Genomic DNA, 14,717 nt, shown 5'->3' with positions numbered 1-14,717 from the left:
ACCAATTTAATAAGCATTAAGTCAACAAATATTTGCAGGTCTACTGAATTCCAAGTGTGTATTAGATGTTCACAATACCAAACTGAGCGATATATATATATATATACACACACACACACACACACACACACACACACACACACACATACACAATTCTCTAGAAATCAAAAATCTATCAAAGGAAAGACAATAAAATAAGCAATTAGAATAAAGCATAACTAGTTCTAAAATAAATGCTATAAATAATTTGCAAAGATAACTAATATTCTAGGATGAAACAGGGCAAAGGGTACTAAAAGAGGAAACATATGAGGCCACATACTGAGGGGGAAAAAAAAAGCTAATTTAAAACCTAAAAATGTTCAATATAGCTATGAAGCGGTGGGAGGTAAGGCTAGGGAGAAAGGCAGGTGTCAGATCATGAAAAGCCTGAAAAACCACGCTGATTTTTAATCATGGAGGAAAATCCATGAAAATCAGCGTGATGTCACCCCAAAGTTAAAGCAAAGCACTGACATAAACAGATCCATATTTTAGAGAATTTATTCTGGCTGCATAAAGGACACAGCAAGAAACCAATTTAAAAACTACAGCACCAGTCCCAGGTAAAAGACGGCAGCAGACCCCTTGGGATAACGAGAAGGCAGCATGGATGCTAAAGAAAGGAAAAAGGGAAAAGCTGAGGACTACTCTTGGGATGCAGGCGTGGACACTGAGTGGACAGTGACAAGACACAAGGAGGGAGTCAGGGTAAGGAGCAGACAGAAGAGGTGAGTTTCATTTAAGCCACTGACCTGGACCTGCGTGTGGGATAGACCGTCCCCAGTGTTTGGAGGCCAAAAGACAAGAATCACTAAAACCAAAAAGAAATGCCGAGACACTGTGGGCTCGACTGAGGCTGAAAATGGCGCATCAATGACAGTGAAACCTATCTACAGAAGTGTGCAATTTCTTTTATCGTCACTCAACAAATTAGTGAAAACCCTTAACTCCCCTAGGGTTAAGTTTGTGCCCTATAGGGTCTAAAATCCGGTAGTGAATGTCATCGTCAAAGCCTACTCCTTCCTTCCCTACTGCATGGGTCCACAGTGTGGAGCGGTGGTACCTCCTCGGGAAACACAGCATGGCACGAATGCTGGCGGAACAGGGATGTGGAGGAGGCCACTTGGAAGGAGATGTCTGAGAAGACTAAAGGAAGTGAGGAGTGCTGAAGGGACACCCAGAAGCCCTCCCAGCAGGAGAGGTACAAGTGCAAGGCCTCTGAGGCCAGAACACAATGGGAGGCTCAAAGGGCAGGAGGACCAATGGGAGAGGGAGGAAAGGAGCAGGGCAGCAGAGGATGCTCTGGGCGACAGCTGGTGTCACAGGAGGCCCTGGCGCTTCTGACTAGATGAAGGGGGAGCAATGAGACCTGCCAGGAAAGAAGCTCAAGTTGCCCACGTGAAGCAGGGTTTGAGAGAAGCACTAAACTATCAGCTAGTGGTCAGAGTCTTCAGTGACCCATGACAGGTGACTCTGAGATGAGCAGAGGAGAGCAACAAGGGCAGAGAGAGCCAAAGAGAAAGAGTCTGGAAGAAGCAAACTGAGAGGATCCATGACAGGTAAGACAAAACCCTGGGAATATCTTAAGAGGTTCACATTCGGTTATAGCAAAGTCTACTAAAATCACAGCAAAATTAGGTTAACTCAATTGGACTTGTGTGGCCTGAGTACAAATGTATTAATCATCAAGTTAATGTAACATATTTAAATATGCTAAAGTAATCCATTTTAATTGTAAATTATCATAACATTGTAAACTTTTGATGTTAAAACAGCACATAGACTTTTGGCAGGAGTTGTGCGGTCTTCTTTTAATAGTCAGTGTCCTCCTCAGAGGTGGGCAGGTATCATGACCACATACAGAAGCCAACAGTATTATAGTTCTAGTCACCTGAAACTTCTTCATATGAAAGTGATATTTTAGTTTTATATGAGCTCATCCTAATTCAGAAACTCAATACTCTAAGACACAATTACATTGTTCTAAACAAGGTGCGAGTCCTAGCACATAGCCCACCTTGAATTTGTATAGCCCACCCTGCATATCCGTAAACCCCACCACCACCTCTCACCCATCTCTGATCCCTGGTACTTTCTTGTAGTCTCAGTAAGGATTCACAGTTCCTGCAGTTATAAATCTTCAACCCAGGGGAGAAAGAAGACCCATCACAGTTCCAGCCTGTAGTCCCAACTCCATAGGACCAAGAGAAAACTCTGGCTTCCCCAGTAGCTCCTCATGAAACACAACTAAAAAGTGTGGAAAATTAGAAACCCCAGTGGAAAATGTAAACCATTAGAAAGGAGTTGCAGAAAGAAGCCAACAGACAAATTGCTTGCCCTCAGCAGCCCCTACCATGGGCTGTTTTGAAGTACAGGGTTCCAATGTGGCCTCTGGTGAAAATTCCTGTAAAAAGCAAGCAACCAACTATGTTTTCTCAGTAATGCACAGCCTTACGCAGTTGATTGTCAAAGTCCATGGTAGCTGTGTGCTGTAAAGTTGTTGAGAACACTCTATCAGTGAATGCTAAATCACTGTTCCTAAGGGAAAAAGAAGCTGAGGTTCCTACTAGCATCTGACTGCATTTTTGTCAACAGATCATGACCTTTTTTGTTTTACTGCTTAAGGATACCATATTTAACATATAATGTTGATTTGCTAACATTGAACTTGGGTGTGAATGAAGCTTCTCCAGCTCAGGAATTTTCTCAGTGTTCTTTAGAAACACGGAGCAGTACTACAGTTGGGTAAACAATAAGAGCAAACAAAGAGCACGAAAATATGATGTATGTGGCACCAACTGAACTGCAAAGGGACACTTGTTTGGACCATGAAAGCTGAAGCAACAATGCAGAGGACTGACTTTATGCAAACTCTGTCCCACCTGCACAGGACAGCAAAGGCACCTTGCAGACTGACTCAGGTGTGACAAACACATTTATCAAATAGGCGAATTCACAAAAACACAATGTGGAATAATGAATTGACTGCATTTGTCTTCTACTATCTCCCCTATTTTCCCTGTTCTACTATTCCTTTCTGAAAAATGTTCATTAATGCCCACTTACAATAAAGCCCATAAGCTTTTCCTAACTGTTTTCTAGGTAACGCAGGCTTATACAAAATAAATCTTATTTAAATATGTTTGCTGTTTAAGGAAAAAATGATTATTTACTAATTTGCAAATGTATATTTGCTTTATTTTCTATTACATATTTTCTCAGAAAAACTGACAGTGTATATACTCCCCTACTTAGTGACAAAAGCATTTTTTCAAAAATTCAAACTACAACCAAAAGAATATGTAGTGGCCATTTCAATAAATATGTAATACCATCTTAAAAGATGATACAAAAGCAAATTTTTTAGTCGGTTAAAAATGAACTAAAGCGAGTGGCCTGCTGAGGGGCAGAGCCGCCCCCTCCCCCCGCGCCTGCAAGGTAGGCAGAACTGCAACCACCAACAGAACAGGCCAGACTTGCAACCAACAGACAGAACAGGCCCAGCGACCCGCGGAGGGGCAGAGCCGCTGCCTGGGCCTGCATGGTAGGCGGACCTGCCACCCACCGGCAGAACAGGCCCAGCGGCCTGCAGAGGGGCAGAGCCGCTGCCCACGCTTGCAAGGTAGGCAGACCTGCTACCAATCAGCAGTACAGGCCCAGCGGCCTGCCAGTGTGGTAGGCACATTGCCCCAATTGGAGGAGAAGCAGAGGCGCCGCCCGCAACTGTGCGGGAGACTTTGCAACTATACAAGAGCAATACAAATATATAGGGAAAAAATTCAATAACACAACAGTTTCACCAATCAGAAAGAAACGCGAACAATATGAAGAGACAAGGAAAGAAAGGAACACAAGCAATGCAGGTCAACTCAACGTCAGAAGAGGTAATATCTGCAGCAGATGGAATGTCAGATAAAGAATTCAGGATATAGATGCTTCAGATGATCTGGAGTCTCAAGGAAGACATTAGACAGCAAAATCAGACAATGAAAGATCACTTCAACAATGAATTACATAAACAAATCCAGGAAGCAAAAGATCAACTATTTAGGGAGATAGAGGTTATAAAAAACAAACAAACAGAAATCCTAGAAATGCAGGAAGCAATAAACCAACTTAAAAACTCAATTGAGAATACTACCAGCAGAGTAGAACACTGAGAAGATAGAACATCAGACAATGAAGACAAAGTATTTCAACTTGAAAAGAACACAGACAGCTCAGCAAGACTGTTAAGAAACCATGAGCAGAATATCCAAGAAATATGGGATAACATAAAGAGTCATTGGGATACAGGAAGGTATAGAGGTCCAAACCAAAGGAATGAGCAATCTATTCAATGAAATAATATGAGAAAACTTCCCAGACTTGAAGAATGAGAGAGAATCCAAAATCCTAGAAGCCTAAAGGACGCCGAATGTGCAAAATCATAAGAGATCCACACCTAGACACATTATAATGAAGATGCCCAACATACAGAATAAGGAGAGAATTTTAAAAGCTACAAGAGAAAGGAAGCAGATTACATTTAGAGGTAAACCAATCAGGATAACAGCTGATCTCTCAACACAGACTCTGAAAGCTAGAAGATCCTGGAATAACATATTTCAAACACTGAAAGAAAATGGGTTCCAACCAAGAATTGTGTATCCAGCAAAATTAAGCTTCAGGATGGAAGATGAAATTAAAACCTTCCATGATAAACAAAAGTTAAAAGAATTTGCAGCTAGAAAGCCATCTCTCCAAAAAATCCTCAGCAAAACATTACAGGAAGAGGAAATGGAAAATAACAATGAAAACCAACAGTGGGAGGTAGTACAGTAAAGGGGGGAAAAATAATCAAAGAGGAAAACAAACCATGTTTAGTAACATTAATAAACAAATATGGCTGGAAGAACAACCCATATCTCAATAATAACCCTAAATGTTAATGGCTTAAACTCACCAATTAAGAGACACAGGCTAGTAGAATGGATCACAAAACATGACCCAACAATATGCTGCCTACAGGAGACGCATTTGATAGGAAAAGACATACATAGACTGAAGGTGAAAGGATGGGAAAAATCATATCACTCATATGGACTTCGGAAACAAGCAGGAGTGTCCATACTCATATCAAATAAAATAGATTTCAAGCCAAAGTTAATCAAAAGGGATAAAGAGGGACACTACATACTGCTCAAGGGAACCATACACCAACAAGACATAACAATCATAAATATATATGCCCCAAACAATGGTGCAGCTATGTTCATCAAACAAACTCTTCTCAAGTTCAAGAGTCTAATAGACCATCATACAATAATCATGGGAGACGTCAACACACCTCTCTCACCACTGGACAGATCTTCCAAACAAAAGTTGAATAAGGAAACTATAGAACTCAATAACACAATTAATAACCTAGACTTAATTGACATATATAGAATATACCACCCAACAAAAAGCAGTTACACTTTTTTCTCAGCAGCAAATGGATCCTTCTCAAAAATAGATCATATATTATGTCACAGGGCAACTCTTAGACAATATAAAGGAGTAGAGATAATACCATGCATCTTATCTGATCATAATGGAATAAAACTGAAAATCAAGGATAAAAGAAGGAAGGAAAAATCATGCATCACTTGGAGAATGAACAATAGGTTACTAAATGATCAATATGTTATAGAAGACATCAAGGAGGAAATTAAAAAATTCTTAGAGATAAATGAAAACACAGACACAACATATCGGAATCTATGGGACACATTGAAAGCAGTTCTAAGAGGAAAATTCCTTGCTTGGAGTTCATTCCTTAAAAAAAGAAAAAACCAACAAATAAATGATCTCACACTTCATCTCAAAATCCTAGAAAAAGAAGAGCAAAACAACAGCAAAAGAAGTAGAAGGCAAGAAATAATTAAAATCAGAGCTGAAATTAATGAAATCGAAACAAAAGAAACAATTGAAAAAATTGATAAAACTAAAAGTTAGTTCTTTGAAAAAATAAATAAGATCGAAAGACCCTTAGCCATGCTAATGAAGAGAAGAGAGAGAACTCAAATTACTAGCATACAGGATGAAAAAGGCAATATCACAACAGCACTTCAGAAATACAGAAGATAATAAGAAATTATTTTGAATCCTTATACTCCAATAAAATAGAAGATAGTGAAGGCATCGATAAATTTCTTAAGTTATATGATCTGCCCAGATTGAGTCAGGAGGATATAGACAACCTAAACAGACCAATATCAATTGAGGAAATAGAAGAAACCATCAAAAGACTACCAATTAAGAAAAGCCCAGGACCGGATGGGTATACAGCAGAGTTTTACAAAACCTTTAAAGGGGAACTAATACCAATACTTTTCAAGCTATTTCAGGAAATAGAAAAAGAGGGAGAACTTCCAAATTCATTCTACGAGGCCAACATCACTCTGATTCCTAAACCAGACAAAGACACTTCAAAGAAAGAAAACTACAGACCAATATCTCTAATGAACCTAGATGCAAGAATCCTCAATACAATTCTGGCGAACCGGATACAAAAACATATCAAAAAAATTGTGCACCATGATCAAGTAGGATTCATCCCTGGGATGCAAGGCTGGTTCAATATACGGAAATCAATAAATGTTATTCACCACATCAATAGACTTAAAAATAAGAACCATATGATCATCTCGATAGATGCGGAAAAAGCATTCGACAAAGTACAGCATCCCTTTATGTTCAAAACTCTAGAAAAACTAGGGATAACAGGAACATACCTCAACATTGTAAAAGCAATCTATGCTAAGCCTCAGGCTAGCATCATTCTGAATGGAGAAAAATTGAAGGCATTCCCTCTAAAATCTGGAACAAGACAGGGATGCCCTCTCTCACCACTTCTGTCCAACATAGTTCTTGAAACACTGGCCAGAGCAATTAGACAGATGAAAGAAATTAAAGGCATAAAAATAGGAAAAGAAGAACTTAAATTATCACTATTTGCTGATGACATGATTCTATACCTAGCAGACCCAAAAGGGTCTACAAAGAAACTATTAGAGCTAATAAACGAATTCAGCAAAGTGGCAGGATATAAAATCAACACGCATAAATCAAAGGCATTCCTGTATATCAGCGACAAATCCTCTGAAACGGAAATGAGGACAACCACTCCATTCACAATATCCTCAAAAAAAATAAAATACTTGGGAATCAACCTAACAAAAGAGTTGAAAGACTTATACAATGAAAACTACAGAACCCTAAAGAGAGAAATTGAAGATCTTGGAAGATGCAAAAATATACCCTGTTCATGGATAGGCAGAACTAACATCATCAAAATGGCGATATTACCAAAAGTTCTCTATAGATTTAATGTAATGCCAATCAAAATCCCAACAGCATTTCTTGTAGAAATAGAGAAAGCAATCATGAAATTCATATGGAAAAATAAAAGACCCAGAATAGCAAAAACAATGCTAAGCAGGAAGTGTGAATCAGGTGGTATAATGATACCAGACTTCAAACTATACTACAGAGCAATAGTAACAAAAACAGCATGGTACTGGTACCAAAACAGGCGGGTGGACCAATGGTACAGAATAGAGGACACAGAAACCAACCCACAAAACTACAACTTTCTTATATTTGATAAAGGGGCTAAAAGCATGCAATGGAGGAAGGATAGCAGCTTCAACAAATGGTGCTGAGAAAACTGGAAATCCATATGCAACAAAATGAAACTGAATCCCTTTCTCTCGCCATGCACAAAAGTTAAATCAAAATGGATCAAGGAGCTTGATATCAAATCAGAGACACAATATCTGATAGAAGAAAAAGCTGGCTACGACCTACATACTGTGGGGTCGGGCACCAAATTCCTCAATAGGACACCCATAGCACAAGAGTTAATATCTAGAATCAACAAATGGGACTTACTCAAACTAAAAAGTTTTTTCTCAGCAAAAGAAACAATAAGAGAGGTAAATAGGGAGCCTACATCCTGGGAACAAATCTTTACTCCTCACACTTCAGATAGAGCCCTAATATCCAGAGTATATAAAGAACTCAGAAAATTAGACAATAAGATAACAAATAATCCCATCAACAAATGGGCCAAGGACTTGAACAGACACTTCTCAAAGGAGGACATACAATCAATCAACAAGTACATGAAAAAATACTCACCATCTCTAGCAGTCAGAGAAATGCAAATCAAAACCACCCTAAGATACCATCTCACTCCAGTAAGATTGGCAGCCATTACGAAGTCAAACAACAACAAGTGCTGGCGACAATGTGGGGAAAAGGGTACACTTGTACATTGTTGGTGGGACTGCAAATTGGTGCAGCCAATTTGGAAAGCAGTATGGAGATTTCTTGGAAAGCTGGGGATGGAACCACCATTTGACCCAGCTATTCCCCTTCTGGGTCTATTCCCTAAAGACCTAAAAAGAGCATGCTACAGGGACACTGCTACATCGATGTTCATAGCAGCACAATTCACAATAACAAGACTGTGGAAGCAACCTAGATGCCCTTCAATAGACGAATGGATAAAAAAAATGTGGCATTTATACACAATGGAGTATTAATCTGCATTAAAAAATGACAAAATCATAGAATTTGGAGGGAAATGGATGGCATTAGAGCAGATTATGCTAAGTGAAGCTAGCCAATCCCTAAAAAACAAATGCCAAATGTCTTCTTTGATATAAGGAGAGTAACTAAGAACAGAGTAGGGAAGAAGAGCATGAGAAGAAGACTAACATTAAACAGGGATGAGAGGTGGGAGGGAAAGGGAGAGAGAAGGGAAATTGCATGGAAATGGAAGGAGACCCTCAGGGTTATACAAAATTACATACAAGAGGAAGTGAGAGGAAAGGGAAAAATAATACAAGGGGGAAAAATGAATTACAGTAGAGGGGGTAGAGAGAGAAGAGGGGAGGGGAGGGGGGATAGTAGAGGATAGGAAAGGCAGCAGAATACAACAGACGAGTATGGCAATATGTAAATCAATGGAAGTGTAACTGATGTGATTCTGCAATCTGTATACGGGGTAAAAATGGGAGTTCATAACCCACTTGAAACAAAGTGTGAAATATGATATATCAAGAACTACGTACGTAATGTTTTGAACAATCAACAATAAAAAAAAAAAAGAAAAAAAAAAGAACTTTCATCCCAGTATTCCGCTTCCAAGTTCAAAGCTCAAGCAACGTGTGATAAGAGAAGCAAGTTTTAACTTCAGCCTAAATGATTTTGTGCTTCTGTGAAATTTAAAAAAAAAAAAAAAGATTGGCAGAAAATAAAGTCATAAGTCACTTAAAAAAAATGACCTAATCATTACCAAAATATACAACTTCATATAGACTTCTGTAGATAAGTAATGAAATGATAGTATTTAACAACACCAGAATTTGCCACAAATAAAATTTAAATATTATCTGCAAATGCTCATTAAATAATTATTCTATATAGGCTAGAATATTTGCTATGGCAATACCAGATTTTAAGAGTAGAAAGGCCCACCTAAGCAGTTTTAATCAACTCTGGAGTGTACAAAGTCTGAAGAGTAGAGCAGTCCAGAATGGAGGAATCAGAGAAGCAGATTTAAAGTCAGAAGAGCAGTATTTTAATTCTGGAACAAATCCTTTGGACAGAGAAGCCTTGAACAAATCATTTAATCTCTCTCTGAGCCCTTAATTTTCTGAGCTATTAAAATGAGAATAAATATATCATTTTTATAGGATATGAAATGATGAGTGTATCTGTATGTAATCATTTTTCTGGGTGGCCACAGTTTTCATGATATTCTCCAAAGAATCCCGATCTTCTTTTCCACTGCCCCACCCCTTTGTATCATTATTGATTCTCCTCAAACTAGTCCTTCAAATTGGTAAAAAACATCTCAATGCTGATTCAGCTTACTTTCCTAAATTACTCAAGAAATTAAATATCTTTTCACTGCCAAAAAAAAAATTAACTAAAGCATTTTAAGAAAGCCTCAAACACTTATTATTCATATTTTCAAATAACTCAATTTGATATAGGAAATAATAAATCTTTAAGATAACTAAAAATATTTATGTCTATTCAGGTTCAAAGTTATTAAAGATAATTTAAACGTTGAAAAAGGTATGGAATGAAAATAAAATTTGTATTCAAAATTACAATAATTTAAACACTTAGGAATATATTTAGTATAATTATGAGAGAGAATATCAACCAGGTGTAACGGTTTTAAGGACTTTACTAGGGTGACAGCATTGAAAGGCCTGGAAAAAGACACAAGGAATTTATTTTTATTTGTTAGTGCGTTACAGTTACACATATTATTGGGGCTCATTCTGACATACTATTGAAGCATGCAATTTAATTTACTCCAGTTTAGACCTCAGGACTTTCCCTTTCCCTTCCCTCCTCCCTCTTCCTGTCCCCTTTCCTGAATTCTACCAGACTTCCTTCTAGTTGTTTGTAGTTTTTTTTTTTTTAATTAGTGCATCATAGATATACACAAAGGTGGAATTCACTGTGGTGTATTCATACGTGTACACAGGACAGTCTGATCAGTTTCATTCCACAGCTCCTTCCTTTTCCTGAAGACCACTGGTAAAAATACACAAGAATTTTGCATAAAATATGATGATATTTCAAACCACTAGAAGGTGGAATTGGTATTAACTGGTTAACACCAATATTCTGAATAGCAGAATATTGAGATCTTTTATACTGAATTGTTTATTACAAATAAACTAGAAAAGATAATTGCCAAAGAATATCAGATAAATAATACAGTTAACATAAAAAAACCACAAATATAAATGGCAAAATAGGAGTAGAAAATATTAGCTGACACCACTAGTAGCCAAAGAAAAATAAATTAAAACAAAACATTTGTGCTAGGCATCATGCACACGACTAACACTCCATCAACTCAGAACACTAAAACAAGAGGACTGCAAGTTCGAGGCTAGCCTCAGCAACTTAGCAAGCTCCTCAGAAACTTAGTGAAACCTGTTTCAAACTTAAAAAAAAAAAAAACCATCCTGGGGTAGTAAGTAGTAAAGCATCCTGGGGTTCAATCCCCACTCCTCTCCCATCTACTCCCCAGCCAAAAAAAAGACATTGGTTACATAAAACTGACAACAGTAAGAAGCCTATTATCTGGCATTCAACTGATGAAACTGATAACTCTCATAGCCTTTGGGTTCAGAGGATAAACTTGCATAGGCTAGGTATATCTTATCCAAAAAAAAAACCAGAAGCATTTCAGATTTCAGGGTTATTTGGATTTTGTAATTTTTGTAGACACTATGGAATAAGCATTCCTAACCTGAAAATCCAAAATGCTCCAATAAAATCTAAAACTGTGTGTCATGCTGGCACTTAGTTTCAGATTTTGGAGCATTCTGGACTTTGGATTTTCACATTAGAGCTGTTCAACATGTACAGAAGGCCATCTGGTCATATGTACTGCAAGTCTGTAAGAAGCTACATACTCTCTTGACTAGCTGTTCAGCTTTCCAGAATGAACTCTAATGAAATTCTTTCAATTCACACAAAGATGAATGAAACAACATACCTGAAAGCAATTTATAATAAGGAAAAACAGAAACAGTCTAAAGTTCCAAAAGCCCGGGTCTATTTAAATTATGGTACAGTTTATAATATTTTAAGTCTATGTTAAATGTTCACAGTATATTTTATCTAAAGATGTACGTGTATGTATAATACATCACTGTTTGCAAGGCAATGCTCTAAGTATTTTAAAAATATTAACTTATTTAATTCTTTATTTTTTTTTAGTTGTATATGGACTCAATGCCTTTATTTGTCTTTACGTGGTGCTAGGAGGAATCCAGAACCATCATTCGCATGATCCCAATACATATCAATTTTGTAGCTTTATCAGGTCCTAAAGAGCAAAAGCAACCTACATCTTCAACACACTGCTGCAACAAATGTCTAAAAAAATTACTTACTGGAGATTTGACTTCTTAAATTGCTTAACCCCTAAATCTTGGTTTTTGTCCGCAAGAGCAAGGAAACTAACACGTTTCTCAAAATGCTTTAGCACATAATACTAACTCAATGACTAATTTCTTAACTCTTGATTTCTGTAGGTACATGACCAATACTTACCTACAGGATAACTCTCCATCCATAGCATCATGCTCATCTGTACTGGTATATGTTAATCTTCCTCCTACAACTGTCCCAACTAAATAAACGAGCCATGCAAGACGTCCTGATAAAATACAAAAAAGAAAAACATTTAGGAGCTATTGATAGAAATAAGGTTATTTTTCCAAAAATTACAAAATTGGCAAACTACCTCTTTTTCCACACAAGTTATCAGCTATTATAAATTCACTCTTGTTTTGGTGGTACAGGGGATTGAACCAGAGCTGACACACATGCTAGACAAGTACTCTATGTCCCTGGCCCATGAACTCACTTCTTTACAGAAAAGTAGAAAGCTGGGTTTTATCAAGGAAGTGTAACTGTGAACATGGTACAGATTTTAGAACCAGATAAAATGACTTCTGAATCTCAACTCTAACAATTTGCTATGATTTTGTACAAGTTACCATGAAGACTTATGAAAAAAGTAAATTTGATAACAAAACAATAAATGCAATGTTTAGGACCAAAGCTTTTATTCAGTCAGGAAATACTATCATAACTCAATGACCAGCATCTTTTCTGAATGGTCAACGTCACAATGGCACCAGTCCCATCATTTTGAAGCTACTTGTACTTGGAACATAATAGTGGTGATAAATTCACTCCCTTTGTATTTTTACGTATGATTTTTAAAATTCCAACGTTTTCAGTGTACCATTCACACTATTTTACCACTGAGCCAATCTTAAGGCCAACAACAGCAGAGGATTAAGTAGTGATGCAAATGGCAACACCTTCAGTTTTTGCAAGTCTTACTTTAGGGCAGCCAAAAGGGACAAGCATCTACATCCTCTCTATCACAAAAAACTGAACAAATGAAGATCAACTAACTGTGCAGTCTGTATATCAGCACTGTGCAATAGACTGAGGAGTAAAGCACTGAGGGGATAAAGTAATCATCAGAAAACAGACTCTAGTTCCATTATATGTGTAACAATCAAAAAGCTACCAAAATGAAAGCCCAAGTATTCGAAAGTTATCTTATGTACTGCAGAAGTGTTCTGTGGAAACATAAAAGTTTACAACAATGTCTGATATCCCCTAGTGACATGTCCTCTAGAGCACTGCATTCTCTGCCAAACCTCCTGTGTCCTGGGCCCTAAATACGCCATGGGAATTTTTCAGGTTCCTCACTTCTACCTTGAGAATATTCTCCCTCTCCCCATAGCAAAAGCACTAAGCTTTACATGTCTATCATCAAACACAGGCACTACTGATGCAATTATCAACTATTCTTCAAATTATTACTCCTTTTGAAGGTATTGGTTCCTGGCTCACTGTCACTCTTTCCAGCAACACTTCTATCATAATCACTACTGATTTCAATCTCTCCAAGGATAAATTTTTTTACTTCAACAACCCTTTGGTCTACTAAGCATCTCCAGCCCATGAATCTATCACCTTTTTTAAAAAAATATATAATTTTTTTAATATCTTTATTTTGTTTACTTATTTGAATATGGTGCTGAGAATTGAACCCAGGGCCTCGCACATGCTAGGCGAGCGCTTTACACTGAGCCACAACCCCAGTCCCTCTATCACCTTTTTAAAAATGAACTTTACTGAAATATCATTCACATACCATACAATGAATATATCTAAAGCATAAAATCCGATGCTCTACAGTGGATTCGTACCCCACTGTGAACCCCACTGCCACAATACAATATGGAATATTTTCATCTCTCAAACTAAATCCCATAGTCATTGGAGTCACTATGCTTTCTGCCCTGGCTTCACCCTAAGCAACCACTAAGCTACTTTACATTTCTTTATTCTTTTCCCATTCCACACATTTCATGCGTAGGATCACTTAGCTTATTTTCAAGATTCACCCAGCCAGATTCCAACATGCATCAATATTTCATTATTTTTTATAACTGAATAACATCACACTGTTTGAACATTTAATATTGTCATAAAAGTTCTTTATATATATTCTAGATATAAGCCCTTTCCGAGTTATTACATATAAATATTTTCTACCATTTTGGGGTTAGTTTTCACTTTCTTGATGATGTTCAGTGAACCACAAAATTTTTAAATTTTGATGTAGTCCAATTTTTTTTTTTTTGTTGCCCATTTTGGTGTCCTAAGAAACAAAATCATGATTCTCCCTAAACACAAATCATGACCTACTCCTCTGCTTTCTTCTAAGGGTTATATAGTCTTAACTCTTACATCTAAATCTAAGCATTCCAGTCCTGACACCAAAATGGTGAGTAAAGAAGAATTCAGGTGACTCCAGCCCCAGTTGTCATCTGATTACAGTATCTGAGACATCCCAAAGAAAACAATGCATCTGAGATTTATTCATGTCCAGAAATTCAGAGATAATAAAACAAATTGTTGTTTGACAAGTCACCAAGTAGTGACAAAAGATCACCAGAACACAACCCTCCAGGTATCCATTTACTCCTTCCTTGCTAGATTTTATAATTTTGTTCTTAGTACTAATGGCTTTCTAACCTGATTTGTATTTTATATATTTATCTTGCATCATTACC

General features: G+C 37.3%; 1 protein-coding gene across 6 annotated transcripts in view; it reads right to left on the bottom strand.

Annotated features, from left to right (window-relative positions):
• Window positions 1–14,717, bottom strand: part of Ranbp17 (RAN binding protein 17) — a 285,238-nt gene that overhangs the window by 218,260 nt on the left and 52,261 nt on the right. For all 6 annotated transcript variants that reach the window (XR_013440033.1, XM_078052377.1, XM_078052392.1 and 3 more), the window contains one exon: window positions 12,166–12,271. Coding sequence is in view for 5 of the 6 variants with exons in the window: in XM_078052377.1 (XP_077908503.1) it covers window positions 12,166–12,271 (106 nt within the window). In the remaining variant the exon portion in view is untranslated. The remainder of the gene's footprint in view (window positions 1–12,165; window positions 12,272–14,717) is intronic.

The sequence above is a fragment of the Ictidomys tridecemlineatus genome, chromosome 1, assembly GCF_052094955.1.
Source record: "Ictidomys tridecemlineatus isolate mIctTri1 chromosome 1, mIctTri1.hap1, whole genome shotgun sequence".
Taxonomy (NCBI): Eukaryota; Metazoa; Chordata; class Mammalia; order Rodentia; family Sciuridae; genus Ictidomys; species Ictidomys tridecemlineatus.
The sequence above is the reverse complement of the archived record's forward strand: the minus strand, read 5'-3'. Positions and strand labels throughout refer to the sequence as shown.